The sequence below is a fragment of the Zingiber officinale genome, chromosome 4B, assembly GCF_018446385.1.
Source record: "Zingiber officinale cultivar Zhangliang chromosome 4B, Zo_v1.1, whole genome shotgun sequence".
Taxonomy (NCBI): Eukaryota; Viridiplantae; Streptophyta; class Magnoliopsida; order Zingiberales; family Zingiberaceae; genus Zingiber; species Zingiber officinale.
This window is the reverse complement of record NC_055993.1, coordinates 134,626,938-134,641,291: the sequence shown is the minus strand read 5'-3', so window position 1 is coordinate 134,641,291 and position 14,354 is coordinate 134,626,938. Positions and strand designations below refer to the sequence as shown.

Genomic DNA, 14,354 nt, shown 5'->3' with positions numbered 1-14,354 from the left:
AAAGTATTATTGTGTCATAAATAAAAATTATTTTAAAATATTTTTTTATAATATAAAAAAAAACATAAACAAATTTCGACAAACATTTTTTGTTATTAAGCAAAAGCGAACTATTTAAATGAGGACGGATTCTTAGTCCGTAAATTGCGGATATGGTCCACTTTTTTAGAAGAGGAGGGTAAATTAAAAAAATGACCTTAAAAATTCTTTGTGTACTGACTCTTAGGAGAAAAAAGTTTCGGAGAATTAAACCGTCTCGAGCAAGTTTTTTATTTGGTGGGTAATATTGATAAAGCTATCGTGAAAGGCTGAAAGCTATAAATTTAGAAGAGGAGGGCAAATTAAAGAAATAACCTACAATTTGGATGTTTTATACACTATAATTTCAGGAAAAAAATTTAACTATTTAAGATTATATAAAGAATAAACAAGGTCCTGACTAAGGGGATAGACTTATTATAATAGGATAAATCAGTAATCATTTTTTTTTAATATAATATAAGAAATAACAGCTTATAATGTGCTAGTTCCACTTCCACCAGTAACATTTAATTTTCATTTTAAATGAGGCAATAACGTAACTCTATATAATTAAGAATAAAACATTCAACTAATTTAAATGTGTAATGTGTTACTCCCTTTACTCATATTTTATAGATAATAATCACTTTTTTTTTGGAAAAAAATTTCTAAAGCGTGTAATTTTATTGGAATAATAAAAATATATAATAAAGAGATGAAAAATCATAGATAATTACTAGTCATTAATACATATGGCGATATAAAGAAATACGTTGAGTTTCAACTTCAAAATTTCTCACATGATAATAATACTTGATCCTGCCCTGAAGCTGAGTGGACGATTGTCGGAAAATAACGCTGATGTGGATCTCCGTGTGCGGTGGAAACGCCTCGCTCTTGCAATCACAAGTCGTTAGTACCAAGCTGGGAAGGGGTTCCCGGTGACGACCCTCCGACGCTCAAGTCACACAACCGTAGGAAGAAAAATGAAGGAAATGAAGAAGTGAATGGTGATGCTCAAAGACGTATCTGCGCGTACCTCCACGGGTGGCCACTTCTCTTCTTATATAGAGCTTCGACGGGTTGCCTACACACTTCCCGGGCGGACGCGATTTCCCAAGCTTTCCTCAATAGCTAATATCGAGAAAGGGTCCCTGACACCTTACCATAACGGGGCGGACGCATTTCTGTCAAGGCGGCGCAATCTTCTTCCGTACCATTTCCTGTCCATTCGCGCCGTCAGCCGGCGGCATTGACTCCCAAAAGGATGTTAAGACATATTTCCCTTCTTAAATGTCGGTCGCTAATTTGATGACCCTTCCATTGGTCTATCCGGCCGGCCAACTCTTTGGTTTTCTACGGGTATATCTATTCCGATCGGCTTGAGTATCTCTTTCCTCGGTCCGTCTTAGATTCAGCCCGATTTCTTTGAACTCTTTAGGTTGATCGGGTTGTGGGCTCGGCCTCACTGCCACAAACTCTTCCTGCCGCTCGGCCTATGGGAACTTTGACTCGACTAGTCTCTTAGCTGACCGCCTTTCGACTTTGACGCCAAGCCAAACGTTGAACCTCCTCGACGGTGGACCCTCCCAGATCATCACCGGATGAATACTTATGATACTATTCTGAGGAGACGTGAATAAATTATATCATAGGAATTATAGTTCATAATTATTATAATATAAATATATTTTTTAAAAAATATATAATATATGCACTTCAAATCTGATGTATTCGATTCTGACACTAACAATAACTGTAGTTCATAACTTTTATAATATTGAGAGCATGAGAGCATTAGTCAACCCATGTTAACATCATCTTATAACAATTACTATTAATAACTGTTATAATATAAATTTTTTATTTATGATTAATACTATTAATGTTATAACAATTGCTATAATTTTATAAAAGTTGTGGAATGATAACTATTATAATTAGGTAGCAGTTTTGAACTAATAATTACTATATCAATGTTAAGAAATAAAAATGGGCCGACTCTTAGTTTTTGAGGACTCTTGATAAAAAAGAGAAAAAGGGACCTATAAAATTATTTTTACTAACATACAATTTAAATAGAGTTTAATATAAAACTTAAAATCAATATATTTTATTTAAAATATTATAAACTCTATATAAAATATATTTGATAAATAATAATATTGATAAAATTAAATTTTTGAAGAATAAGCTTTAATTAGAACAGATTCAATGAAGAAAAAGTGAGAAAATTGATGTTCAATGATCCTGTCCGAGTGCTGAGTCGACCGATACTGTGGGTGTGGTACTCTTCGCTGTCTCCGACTGATGATATGGATCTCTGGCAAACCTGCAAAGAAGCTGAGCCGGGAAGGGGTTCCCGGCGACGACCCTCCGACGTTCAAGTCAGGCAACGAAAAAGAAAGGAGGCAGAGTAACTGTGGCTACGGTGATGAGAATTCTGCATACCTCCGTCGAAGTTTGGGGTCCTTATATAGCACCCCGGGGAGGCGTGGGCACGCTTCTCGATACGTGCATACTTCCCCAAACATACCTCCAAATGAGTGTGTCAGAAAAGCATGTCTGACATCCTTCCGCAATCGTCTGAGCATATCCCTGACGTGACGGTGAAAACTTTCATCGTACGATACTCTGTCCGGTCCGGCCGTCGACCATGCTGCTTGTCAGCGGCAGGTGTCTCGAGGATGATGTTTACCAGCTGTCCCTTTCGTCCTTTTGCGTCTCTTGTCTATTCCAGGGCCAGGCGGTCTTGTCGCTCGACGCTTCTAGTACTCGGGTACGTGTATGTATTGGATCGAGCGGGAAGATCCTCGGTCCTGTACTCGGATGGGATCGCACCTCAGTGATCTGTGCTTCAACCTAGCGGCCTGTCCGCTCGGCCCATAAGCTCCTTTACCTTAAGCGTCAGAAGCTCGACATGTGGTCGAGCTATATTCCGATTGGCCTGGAGGACATCCGGCCGACCGATCAGATGTTCTGTCTGCTCGGTAGGACCTTGGGGCCGCCCCTATTGACCTTTGACCTCCACGTGTCATTGACCACCACTGACATGAGTATCCCGTCCTTACCACCGGATCATTCAAAATTCAGACTTCATTCTTCAAAGTCTTTTGATTTCTATAAATAAATTATAAAAAAAATTGTATAAGGAATAAACGGTTTGCATTCCTTCCTTTTTTTTTGTTTTAAGATATATATATATATATGTCAAATTTATGGATCTAACCATTGAGGGTCATATCGGTCCTGATGACATATCCCGAGCTCTTTTGATAATAAATAAAAAAAGGAATACCGCTCAATCTTTGTCCAGTTTTTTTACCAATGTTATTATTAAAGCCCTAAAGGTTTATTAGGATTAAATTTGTCCAGGCTAATTATATATTTAGTGCTAAACCAGACTAAATTGATACGGTACGCTTTGAGCTCGAACTAGGCTCAAATCAAACTTATTGGTTGAGTCCTAGTTGAACCGAGTACAACAAATTTTGATCTAGTTGAGTCATTTAGCCTTTGGTGGAATTTTAAAGTAAACCAACATAAGTAATATAATTATCATAATTTTTAATTTCTACAATTCCAGTTATTTTTCTTAGCATTAAATAATTTCATATCTTAATAATAATGTTAATTAATTATTAACTATCAATGTATGTGATAGTCTCATTTTCATCCGCTCGGGCTTCAGCTTTTCCTCTTCCTCTCGAGTTGCTATGGCGTGGGTCCTTCGATGTCTTTACTGTCGGAGTTCTGTGAATTTAAGCACGTCAGTCGAAGGCCGACGTTGTCAGCATGACTCCTCTGACGGTCAAATTAGCGATGGATAAAAGTGAGAAGCTTGTATAACTACACTAGAGAATGAAAGAGTTTGAAAAAAGATAGAACGTGAGAGAATAAAATCATACCTTTTATAGCCACAGAGAAAGAAGGTCTACATATAGGTAGACTGCGTGGATGATTGCATGAGTGAGGCGTCATCCATTGCACAGGGGCGACAACCGTTGGTCCGTATTCCTAGTGTTGTGTAGACATTAGCCCGACGTCACTTCACTTGTGTTAAGGACTGTCATAGGTTGGATAGAAATAACCCACTCGACTATGATCCCTCGTCATCCCGAAACCACAATGACCACACAGGTATAGATCATAGCTTGATGGAACCCTGTTGTTGCAAAGGGCATCGGCCTAAGTATACAAAGTCATGATAGGGCGATGACCCGATCCTGTTGTCAATAATTTACTTAATTATTGACAATCTAATTATTGTCAATAATTAGATTAATTAAGAAAATGTCATAATTTTAATGTGTGAAAAGCAAGCAGCATGCTGAAAGTCCAGCCATTACTTGAATTTTCTCTGATCCCACACAATCATAAAGAATACAATGGTAAAACAAAATAACCATGAAATCTTGTCTTAAGAATAATCATATGATAGAACCGAGCATGCGACCGAAGAGGAAGTCGCCCAGGAATATAACTTTGACGACGATTTGGGACATGAATGTTAAGTAAATTAACCACAGTGAACATTCTTTGCCGTTCAATTCCATCAAAACCATGGCTTAAAAAGAGAGAACTGAGGAAAAGTTGAAGGGAAGGAGAATGTACCTGATGTGTTATTTGATCCAGTGTGGCAGGTAACCAACTGATTTGTCATAACCACCACTTTATTAGGAAGAAATGAGTTACAAACTTGCAATTGACGGCATATCCTTCAAATCAAAGCATACAAATTATACGATCCCACAATTCTGAAAGCTTTGGAAATGAATCGATTTAGATTTGTCTATACACCATGAACAACAGGGTAGGAGAATCTCATACGCTGCATCATCCAGAAGAGTAGCTTAATTCTTGCAGCAATTTCTCACTCTATGACCACCCAAAGACAAAGTCGAGCACATAGACAAGTATGAGCGACAAGGGGTAGAACAAGAAGGCAAGAAAGCAAGTCCACAGAGGGAAAGTCGTCCGGAAACTAGTGAAGAGGCCCATCACCACGCAGACGATCAAAATGATCAAAACTTCAGCTGAGAAGTCCCATGTCAGGTGTCTCAAGTAAACCAGAGCCAAGAAGACAGCCAAGCAAAGGGTGTTGTTCATGGTTACCCCTCCATAGATCTGCACGAGCACATTTTGGGTTATAAACTGCTCATAATTGAGTATCCAGATTGACCGACCTTTTCTTTATTTTGTCTCTTCAGTGTCCCAAATTGAGCTGAAATAGATAATATAAAAATGTACCATGCAATCATGGCTTCAAACGCATAGAAACTTGATAACTGGATTCATTATCCTATGATTTTTAGTCTCTGACACTTAGCATTGAGGCATGTAATGATAAGGCAATGCCCAGCGGTTGCAAAACTAGATGCACAAAAATAAACCTAGAGCCAGACTCTACCAATGATAAGATCCTACTTATGGGGAAAACAAACGAAGAATAAATCACATAATTTGATTCGTAAAAACAAACCTCTGAGAAAGTGAGTGACGAAGTTCTTTGTTTTTTTCGGCTGGCAAAGATAATTGATGAGACAGCCTCACTGGCATTGGTAGCCAAAGGCATTGCAATGAATGATATGAAGAATGAAGGTATGCTTGTAGCAAGAGAAAAGTTGTCAACAGCATCTACGAGCGGGTCAGCAAAAATAGCAGCAAGGACGGTTCCAAGTAGCAAAAGTAAAATAGCATTGGAAACTACCTGACCAGGATTATCAATCCTTTCTACAACTTCATCATTTTGATAGATCAGCCTGTCATGTTCCCCCCTTGCTTTCTGCACAAATTATAGGGTCATATTTGGCCTGCCAGTTTGCATAGTCTCATTATAACTTCAGGTGGATATAAAACACAAGTTTACCGTGTGAAAATCATCCATGAAATTTTTTGAGTAAGATGAAGCATTTCCAACATCACGTTTGGCCTCGGTAAGCCAATTTGATATTCCCGCAATAAACTCATGTTCTTCGATTGTTGAATTTCGTGATGTATCAAACTCATCCATGATTTTATCAACAGTATCGTCCATATCCAAATCTATTTCATCAACTTGGAGACCTATGATCAGAGCTCTCAACTCGGCACGTGATAGTGATCTATCTGAATCCATATCTAGTGAACGGAACAATCTGTGAACAAACATATTAGCTAAAACAAGTAAACATCTTACAATTAATCAAGAAAAATAAAAATGCCTACCTTTTAAGGACATCTACATTGGGTGTTCCCTCATTATCCACGAGTCGTCCAAGGGCTTGCATCTGAGCATGTTTGAGAATTCCTGATATTACATGTTTGTGCTTCACATAAGCTAATCTTCGCCTCTGAATCCAAGGTTGAAATACCTGACCCATAATACAAAAAAATCAAAGTTAAGATTCTTTTTCATCATATGGTAGCTGAAATCACTATGGAAAAATCGACTATTGTAACTAACTCTAGGCCTAATTTGATTATTTATTGGAAATAAGTATATCAGAAAGGAATTATTATTTTCTATGTTTGAGATATAGGAACAACATGGAACAAAAATGGAAATGATTTTGTACTTTGTGTCTTTCATTCCGATGGTAGGTAAAAGGATATCATGGACACTTAATCAGGTAAGGTCAAACAAAATCAGTTGTATCTTAAATATTAGTTCATATCAAATATTTACCTGATAAACACAATAAGAAACCAAGAGTGCAACTGCAACGATAAGAGAGAGCAAAACTGCTAGACGTTGTCCAGAGGGAAAATTGAAAACTTGTGGCAGTTGCACTATCACAAATGGGATGATGGATATCACCATAATTCTCGCTGCATAGCTTGTTTCAACATCAGTTGAAACACCAGAACCTTCAAATAGGAGAAGGACAATCATTCTTCAGGAAGAGTGGACTTGGTAGTTAACTGATTGTCAAAAGTAAATCATGTATGAATATAACTCATTTTTTTAACATAAATTCAACATTAGATTAGTACAGTTCTATAGTAGAAAATTTATTTACAATATCTTACTGAAGGGAAATAGGACAAGATAACAGTATTCTTTAACAAGAAAAAGGATGTCTAAATCAGGTTCTTATAATGTCTGTTTTGCTACAAAGGACACGGAGATTCTCACAAAGAGAAAGGTCCAACAGGAATATTGGTCATAACAGATAGATTGAACCACAAATAATTTGATTCAATAAAACAATAAAGTGTATTCACTCACGCATTAGATGTAACATATCAACTAGAAGCAGAATTTTCCATCTAAAAAATTGCAACTGTCATGGAAAGAAAAAGGCAAGGTGATTAAGCTTCATAGTCCTACAAGAGTAATTAAAGCAGCAAATCTTCATATGAAAATTTTGGCCAAATTTCACCGAGGAAGAAGTGATGAAAATTAAACTCTGTAGAATTCACAAGTGAAAGGATGAACTAATTAAATAGGTTGCATTTTGTAATCATATAAAGAGAAGGATCTAAGTAAAATATTAACAGTTAAGCTTTACTAGAGCCAATAAAAGCTTTATGTGGTAGTCCAAAAAAGATAAGATGATGCTCACCAAACAGACTGAAGATTTGTGTATCTTGTGGATCAATTGAGGTTGAATTATCCGAAAGGTCAGATTTTCCCACAATAATACAAGAACCCCATAGAGTAGTAAGCAACATCACTGTTGATCCAGCAAGTAAACCCATTCCAATCGACACTTGATTTTGAGCAGTTTCTTTACTCCCAGAAATCCCAGATACTACAGCAAATTATTAAATTTATGGTTAGAATGGACATCAAGATAACTAAGAGATGCTAAAAAAAACATCATTGATTTTTTTTGATTTTGTAAATTGAATTACATAATTTCCTAAGGAAAAATTGACTTGCTTACCACATAGATGCAAAATCAATTAAACACAATTGGTAATGCAAAGAGGGAAAGGAATCAAATGAATTTTAATTTTTTAATTAAACCTTTGGCAATTATTCATTTTGGGTATCATTTAATTTGGATTTTATTTTTCTTTTGCAAGCATATCTTTAAGTTTGGTGGCATTTAGTATCTTTCTTTGGTAGGAGTTTAAACCATGGGATAATTATGTCTTGCTTTACACTATTTATTTTCTATATTTTTAGAATCAAGTCTATAAAGTAGTTTTGTGTACAAGTAATATTCAACTTTTGATGATATATTCCACTTTTCAATCTCTATGAGGTGATTTCTCTGTGTTCTTCGCTTTATCAATTTTGTGTAAATTTCTGATGGTTTTGGACTTTTGGTTCACAGTTAAATTTTGGTGTTGTGTAAATTGATGCCAAAGTTCAGTGATTCAATCTCGGTACTAATTACCCCTTTGTTCTCCATCCTATCAAGCTTCCTTTGACACCTGATGCCTCGGCTAGATCCCTAGGCGTGTCACCTGTGTCCTTGTGTCTTCGTTGTGTCATTGTTTTCTTCCTCAAGCCATCCACCACGTGATCAAATCAACCACTTAAACCAACAGGAAAATCACACCCCCTTATTCTTCTTTACCAAGCTTGATTGTACATGCAACACAAGTGACATCGTCAGCTCACCCCATTACTATTATTGTTTCCCATGCTAACCTGATCCCTTTTGGCATTTATGTATGATGAAGAATTTAAAGCATTGGATCCGAAAGATACACCAAATAAATCTCTAAATGAATCCCTAAAGACTCTATTGAGACACCTAAATTGATCAAGCAAGCATCCTAGGTCAATCTAACGGAGCTCTTTGTAATCCTCAACTAGACACTCTTATTAAGCAAACCTGTGACCTAAACTCTCCCCTAGATTTTTTTTTTTTAAAAAAAAGTCTTTAGATAGATAATGTCTACCCAACAACACCACTAAACCTACTAAGGTAACCCTTTAAAAGCAAACAAACTCTCAAAAACCTTAAACTCACTCTAAAGATAAAAGATATATAACCCTAAATGAGAAGAGTGTTATGCACGGAACCTATACATTTAAGGATGAAAGCTTGCCTTTTGGATTTGAAGTTCCTTGGTGTTCCTTTTTTCACTGGTATTTAGAGGAAAATTAAAAATGTCTTCGATGTTGTTACCAAAAGATCCACTAAATAAATTTTCAAATGAAGCCCCAATAGCTCTATTCAAATTCCTAAGTTCACCATCAAGGAGTTTGAAGATCCTCATGGCTTCAAACTCGATCCATAAACTATATGCACGCTTAATCATTTCAATCTCCATAATGGCAAGCCTTGCACACAGAAAGTTTTTTTTTTCTTTCTATTTTGGTTTTTTTTTTTATAGTTTCTGATTTTGGATTTTTTTTCTATTTTATTGAATTTTTAATATTTTCTAACTTTTGTATTATTATTTTTATTAATTTGTGGCCCAACAGGCACAAGTAACGTACACGACTACCTAAGTGATTCATATTTTATAAAAATATCCAAAATCCTTAATACTGAAAAAAAAAATAAAAAGTGTGTTTGGAGTATCAGCAAAGAGGTGGCCCTAAGCACATGCGTACCTATCTTTCATACTACTGCAATAAAACAAAACAACACAAAAAGTTGGAAGTTTTCAAGGGTTAAGATTGAGAATCAACGTTTGACGGCCTAAGCGGCTTGTTACTTACGGAGATACTTTCAGTTGAATAAGATATTTGCTATGATATCTGCAAAATTGTAAGCTATTTGCTCGGGAGCGTACAGAAGTAAAATTCAGAGCAAGTTGATGGCACCGCGGCATTAAATACACTAAAATGAGATCAAGACACGCGCAAGCTTCGCGTGAAAGCACGCCAACATTATGTCAGCTGTGAAAGAAAACAATATCCATCATCTTTCAATCCTTCCATATCAAAAACAAAAAAAAAAACTTGCTAAAACTGATCTTCTCGATAAATCCAAAGAGTAAAACCAAGATCGGCGTCTGGATTTCAATTTCTGAAAAACCACAAAAAAAAAGCCGAAATTCCCTCCGAATTTGTCGACGGACTACGAAAAGAAGGCACAAATTTTGCAAACTCTAAAAAATAAACTAACACAAATTGCATTAGGTCAGGTCGCGATCAACCAATCCTTACACTGTAGAAGGAAAGTTCAATTCCCTTTTCGTCAGGGAGATCAGCGAGTTCGAGATAATAAAAGTAAAATTTATACTAGTTGAAGAGATAGACATACCCAAAATTAGCATTGCGTCAGGGAGAGCCCCAAGAATCGGGAGGAAGAGTCCACCAACAATACCCGGCCCCATGATTTTGAGGAGGAGCTCGCTCCCGGAGGAGAGGTACGTCGCGGCCTTGTACATCAGGAACCCGTACACGACGATGAGGAACATGTTCCCGACCACCGTAGTGGTGCAGGGGAGGAATCCATACGTCTGCTCGCACTGATCCGCGTCGAAAATCTGGGAGATGGTCAGACGGCGGAGGAAGGGTAGGAGTAGGGTTTGGGAATCTGAGGTCGAGCCGGGAGTGATTCCGTCCGAGAGCAGCAGATCGGCGAGCGCCTCGTCAGCCGGCGTCGAGATGGGGCGGCCAATTGAGATGAGAGGGAAGAGGGCGAGGAATAGGAAGGGGAGGAGGAGCCGAGGCAGCATCAACGCGAGGCTCGGTGCCATTGAAGTGCTAAGGCGAGGTAGTCGAAGAAGGAGCAAGCGATGGGGGGCAGAGAGCTTTGCCGCGCTGTACTTCGGGTCTTTTATAGAGCTGTCAAACGAGACCGTGACGTGCCGACCCGTGTCTGGGCGGGCGGGCCGGCCATTTGAGCGGAGGGCTGATCCTGTGATTCTGAAAACAATGAAATAAGAAATGGACCATTTATAAATACAGTTAGATCATGATTGTAATTTTTTTTTTTTTGATTCACCTTCCTTTCATATTATATTTTGGATTATGACATGTGATTGGAGGCCGTTATAAGGCTGCTGACAGTGGACAAGTAGTTAGATAGTTTGACAGGAGGATAATTTTTAGGTGGCTTTCGATCCTCCATTTCCATCTAAATTTTAATATGGAGCTAGTAAATCTAAGAAAGAATTGTAATTAATTATAGTCGGATCGTGATCACGATTCGATCACAATTACAAATGATTCATCCCTTGATCTATTTTTTTTTTAACCAGGAGATTTGTCCTCATTTGAGCACGCTGATTCGTCGTGTTGTGGATTAAACGAATCAACCCATAGGTCTATCAAAGAATAAAATAAAATTAATTTGTGGTTGTTTGGATTAATTAGTCCGTCATCCAATTAAGAGAAAATGTTCATATAGCAAAATGAATTTGACACATATTATTTAGAAAAATAGAAGTTTATCATAAAAATGCTTATAAATCAATCTAATAACCCAAATTATATCAATGCACACTAAAAGAGCAACAAGTGTACTTTTAGTTTTGATGAACGGGAGAGAAGCACCAAGGATCTCAACCACTATTCAATGTGTATGAGCGGTTGTTTCAACATTTTCTCAACTTGTGACCGACACAAGTGGGTCGCGGGCTAGCCCGCCTCGAGTCATTTTTAAATGAGTTGATAAAATTTTAATCCAACTCATATAAATTATTTGACGGAGCGGACCAATTTGATGGATCCAATCTAAATGGACGGCTATAATCTATAGTAATTCAAAGACCTTTTAGTTATTTACATTTAAAGATCACCTCTAAAATATTCTCGATTAGAAGATTCTGACCCCGGAGCAGGATTGAGTTGGTTAGTATGGGAAAGAGTTACTACTATAGGGTAAGAGTTCAAATCTTGGCAAAACCGAGAAAAAAAAGTCCTCTGCATTGATCAACTATAACTTTCCAATTTACCTCTTCATAAATGATCGTAGGATCGGCCGTGTGGGGCCACCCCCATTGATTAGAAGATTCTGATTTTTTAAATTTATTCTTTTAAGTATTTTATCCGTATAACAACCTTTTAATGACAATAATAGAAAATCATCTTTAATTGATTTCAATCAATTGAGATTTATGACATCACAATCAAGATTAACATGAAACAAATAACAAAAATAATATTTCCAAATATATTATATTACTATATTTATAATTATTATGATGGTATGCCATATTTAATCTTTCTATTATTATTTGGACAACTTGTATAAATAAACATATTGGCTTTAATAATATCATGATCAAAAGATTTATTCTCTATTTTATTTTTTTCTCTCTCTATCTATTAGTTTCTACATGTTCTAGTCGTCAAAATTACAACTATCAGATTGCTACTATCTATAATTGTTAGCTCCAATTGGTCAATACGACAATTAGATGTTTCCAATACTTTCCTTCATGGACACCTTGAAGAAACTGTTTTTATAAAGCAACCACCTAGGTTCATCCATCCACAACTTCCAACACATGTGTCAACTTCAGAAATCTATATATGATCTTCGGCAAGCACCTCGTGTATGGTTTCATCGTCTATCTACCTGGCTTCATACTTAGAGATTTTCTGGCTCAAAAACTTATTCTTCCCTATTCTACAAATGTACTGAGGATTTTTTAATTAATATTTATTCTGATTTATATGGATGATATCTTAATAATCGGTAGTGATCAAAACGGTATTACTACTTTACTCTATCTTCTTCATCAAGAATTTCTTATTCGGGATCTTGAGAACGCTCGTTTTTTTCCTTGGTATAGAGTTTCTTTCACATTCTGAAGGTTGTATTCTCTCTCAGAACAAATATATTGTTGGACTTCTACAACGAGCTAAGATGGATGGTTCACGTTCTATATCCACGCCAATCATTGAAGGTAGTTTCACTGTACCTTCATTCTCCTCTTCAATGGCTGACTCCCAAATCTACCGAAGTATTGTTGGTGCCCTAAAATATGTCACCATTACACGACCTGATATTACTTTCGCTGTTAATCGTGTCTATCAATTTATGCATGCTCCTACTGAACACCATTGGAAAAATGTTAAGCGAATTCTTTGATATCTCAAAGACACTATTCTACATGGACTTCTTTTATATCATCAATTCTCACGAGAGCTGATTGCCTACAGTGATGTAGATTAGGCTGGATCTCCTAAAGATAAATGTTCTACTAGTGGATATGCCATCTTTCTTGAGCAAAATCTTATTTCTTGACTTTCAAAGAAGCAACCTACAGTCTCTCACTAAAGCACTGAAGCTGAATATAAAGCTACAGCTAACGCGACATCAGAAATTATTTGGCTACAATCGCTTCTTTCGGAATTACACTTTTCCCCGACTGCTACGCCCAAAATCTGATGTGATAATATTGGTGTAACTTATCTTGTGACAAATCCTGTTTTTCATGCTCATACCAAGTATGTATAGATTGATTTTTATTTTGTTCGCGAGCGTGTGGTGACTAGACAACTTTCAATTTCTTACATCTCTACAGAAGATCAAATTGTTGATATATTTACCAAGCCATTATCTAGACAATGTTCTACCAAGTTAGCACTCAAACTCAACGTTCATGCACTCCCGTTGAGTTTGTCGAGGGTAATGACAATAATAAAAAATAATCTCTAATTGATTTTAATCAATTGAGATTTATTATATTTAACATCACAATCAAAACCAACATGAAACAAATAACATAAATAATATTTCCAAATATATTATATTATTATATTTATAATTATTACGATTGTATGTCATATTTAATCTTTTCATTATTGTTTGAATAACTTGTATAAAGAAGTCTATTGACTTTAGTTATATCATGATCAAAAGATTTATTCTCTATCCTATTTCTTTTGCTCTATCTATTAGTTTCTACACCTTCAACTCTTCTAAGCAATTTAACAATAATACATTTAGGTTACGTTTGGTTGGGAGTAATGTAATCAAGCTTGTAATGTAATATAATATAATCTTGATTATATTACTACATTTGGTAATGTAATATATGTAATCTTTGATTATAAGGGTGATTACATACTTTTGTTTGGTGTCCAATATTTTTTATAAGGAATGTAATTCGTATTATTATAAAATGACAAAAATATCCTGTGACCTCTACCGGAGGCGGTTGGTCGGGGGTCGGCGGTCGTGGCTGACGGTGGTGCCTGGAGGTGGTCTGGGCGGCCGGTAGGCGATCGGCGGCGGCAACTGATCGACGATCGACGACAGACGACGGAAGGGACCGTCGATGATCGGTTGATGCCGAAAATGAATTAGGAATATATTTGACATTTAAATTTTAGTTAAACAATGATTTCGTAATGTAATCGGATTATATGATGTTTACTTTATAAATCAGATTATAAATTTTCATTACCTTTTATAATCAGATTATATTATACTATAGCTTTAAAATTATACCAAATAAAATAATTAATTTTATAATGTAAT

At 36.3% G+C, this 14,354-nt stretch overlaps 1 protein-coding gene across 4 annotated transcripts; it reads right to left on the bottom strand.

Annotated features, from left to right (window-relative positions):
• Nucleotides 1-4,779: 4,779 nt before the first annotated feature.
• On the bottom strand, nt 4,780-10,765 carry LOC121976879 (sodium/calcium exchanger NCL1-like). 4 transcript variants are annotated; one of them, XM_042529275.1, is made up of 8 exons: nt 10,179-10,763; nt 7,569-7,757; nt 6,689-6,870; nt 6,229-6,374; nt 5,891-6,158; nt 5,732-5,806; nt 5,504-5,658; nt 4,780-5,148 (listed from the first exon to the last, which is right to left on the bottom strand). In XM_042529275.1, the coding sequence occupies exons 1-8, from the start codon at nt 10,615-10,617 to the stop codon at nt 5,133-5,135; spliced, it is 1,470 nt and encodes a 489-aa protein (XP_042385209.1). In that variant the 5' UTR covers nt 10,618-10,763; the 3' UTR covers nt 4,780-5,132. The 4 variants fall into 4 exon arrangements, with proteins under 4 accessions (XP_042385209.1, XP_042385206.1, XP_042385208.1 ...); XM_042529274.1 differs by having other exon boundaries at nt 5,107-5,245; nt 10,179-10,765; XM_042529272.1 differs by having other exon boundaries at nt 5,504-5,806; nt 10,179-10,761.
• Between the last annotated feature and the right edge of the window lie 3,589 nt (nt 10,766-14,354).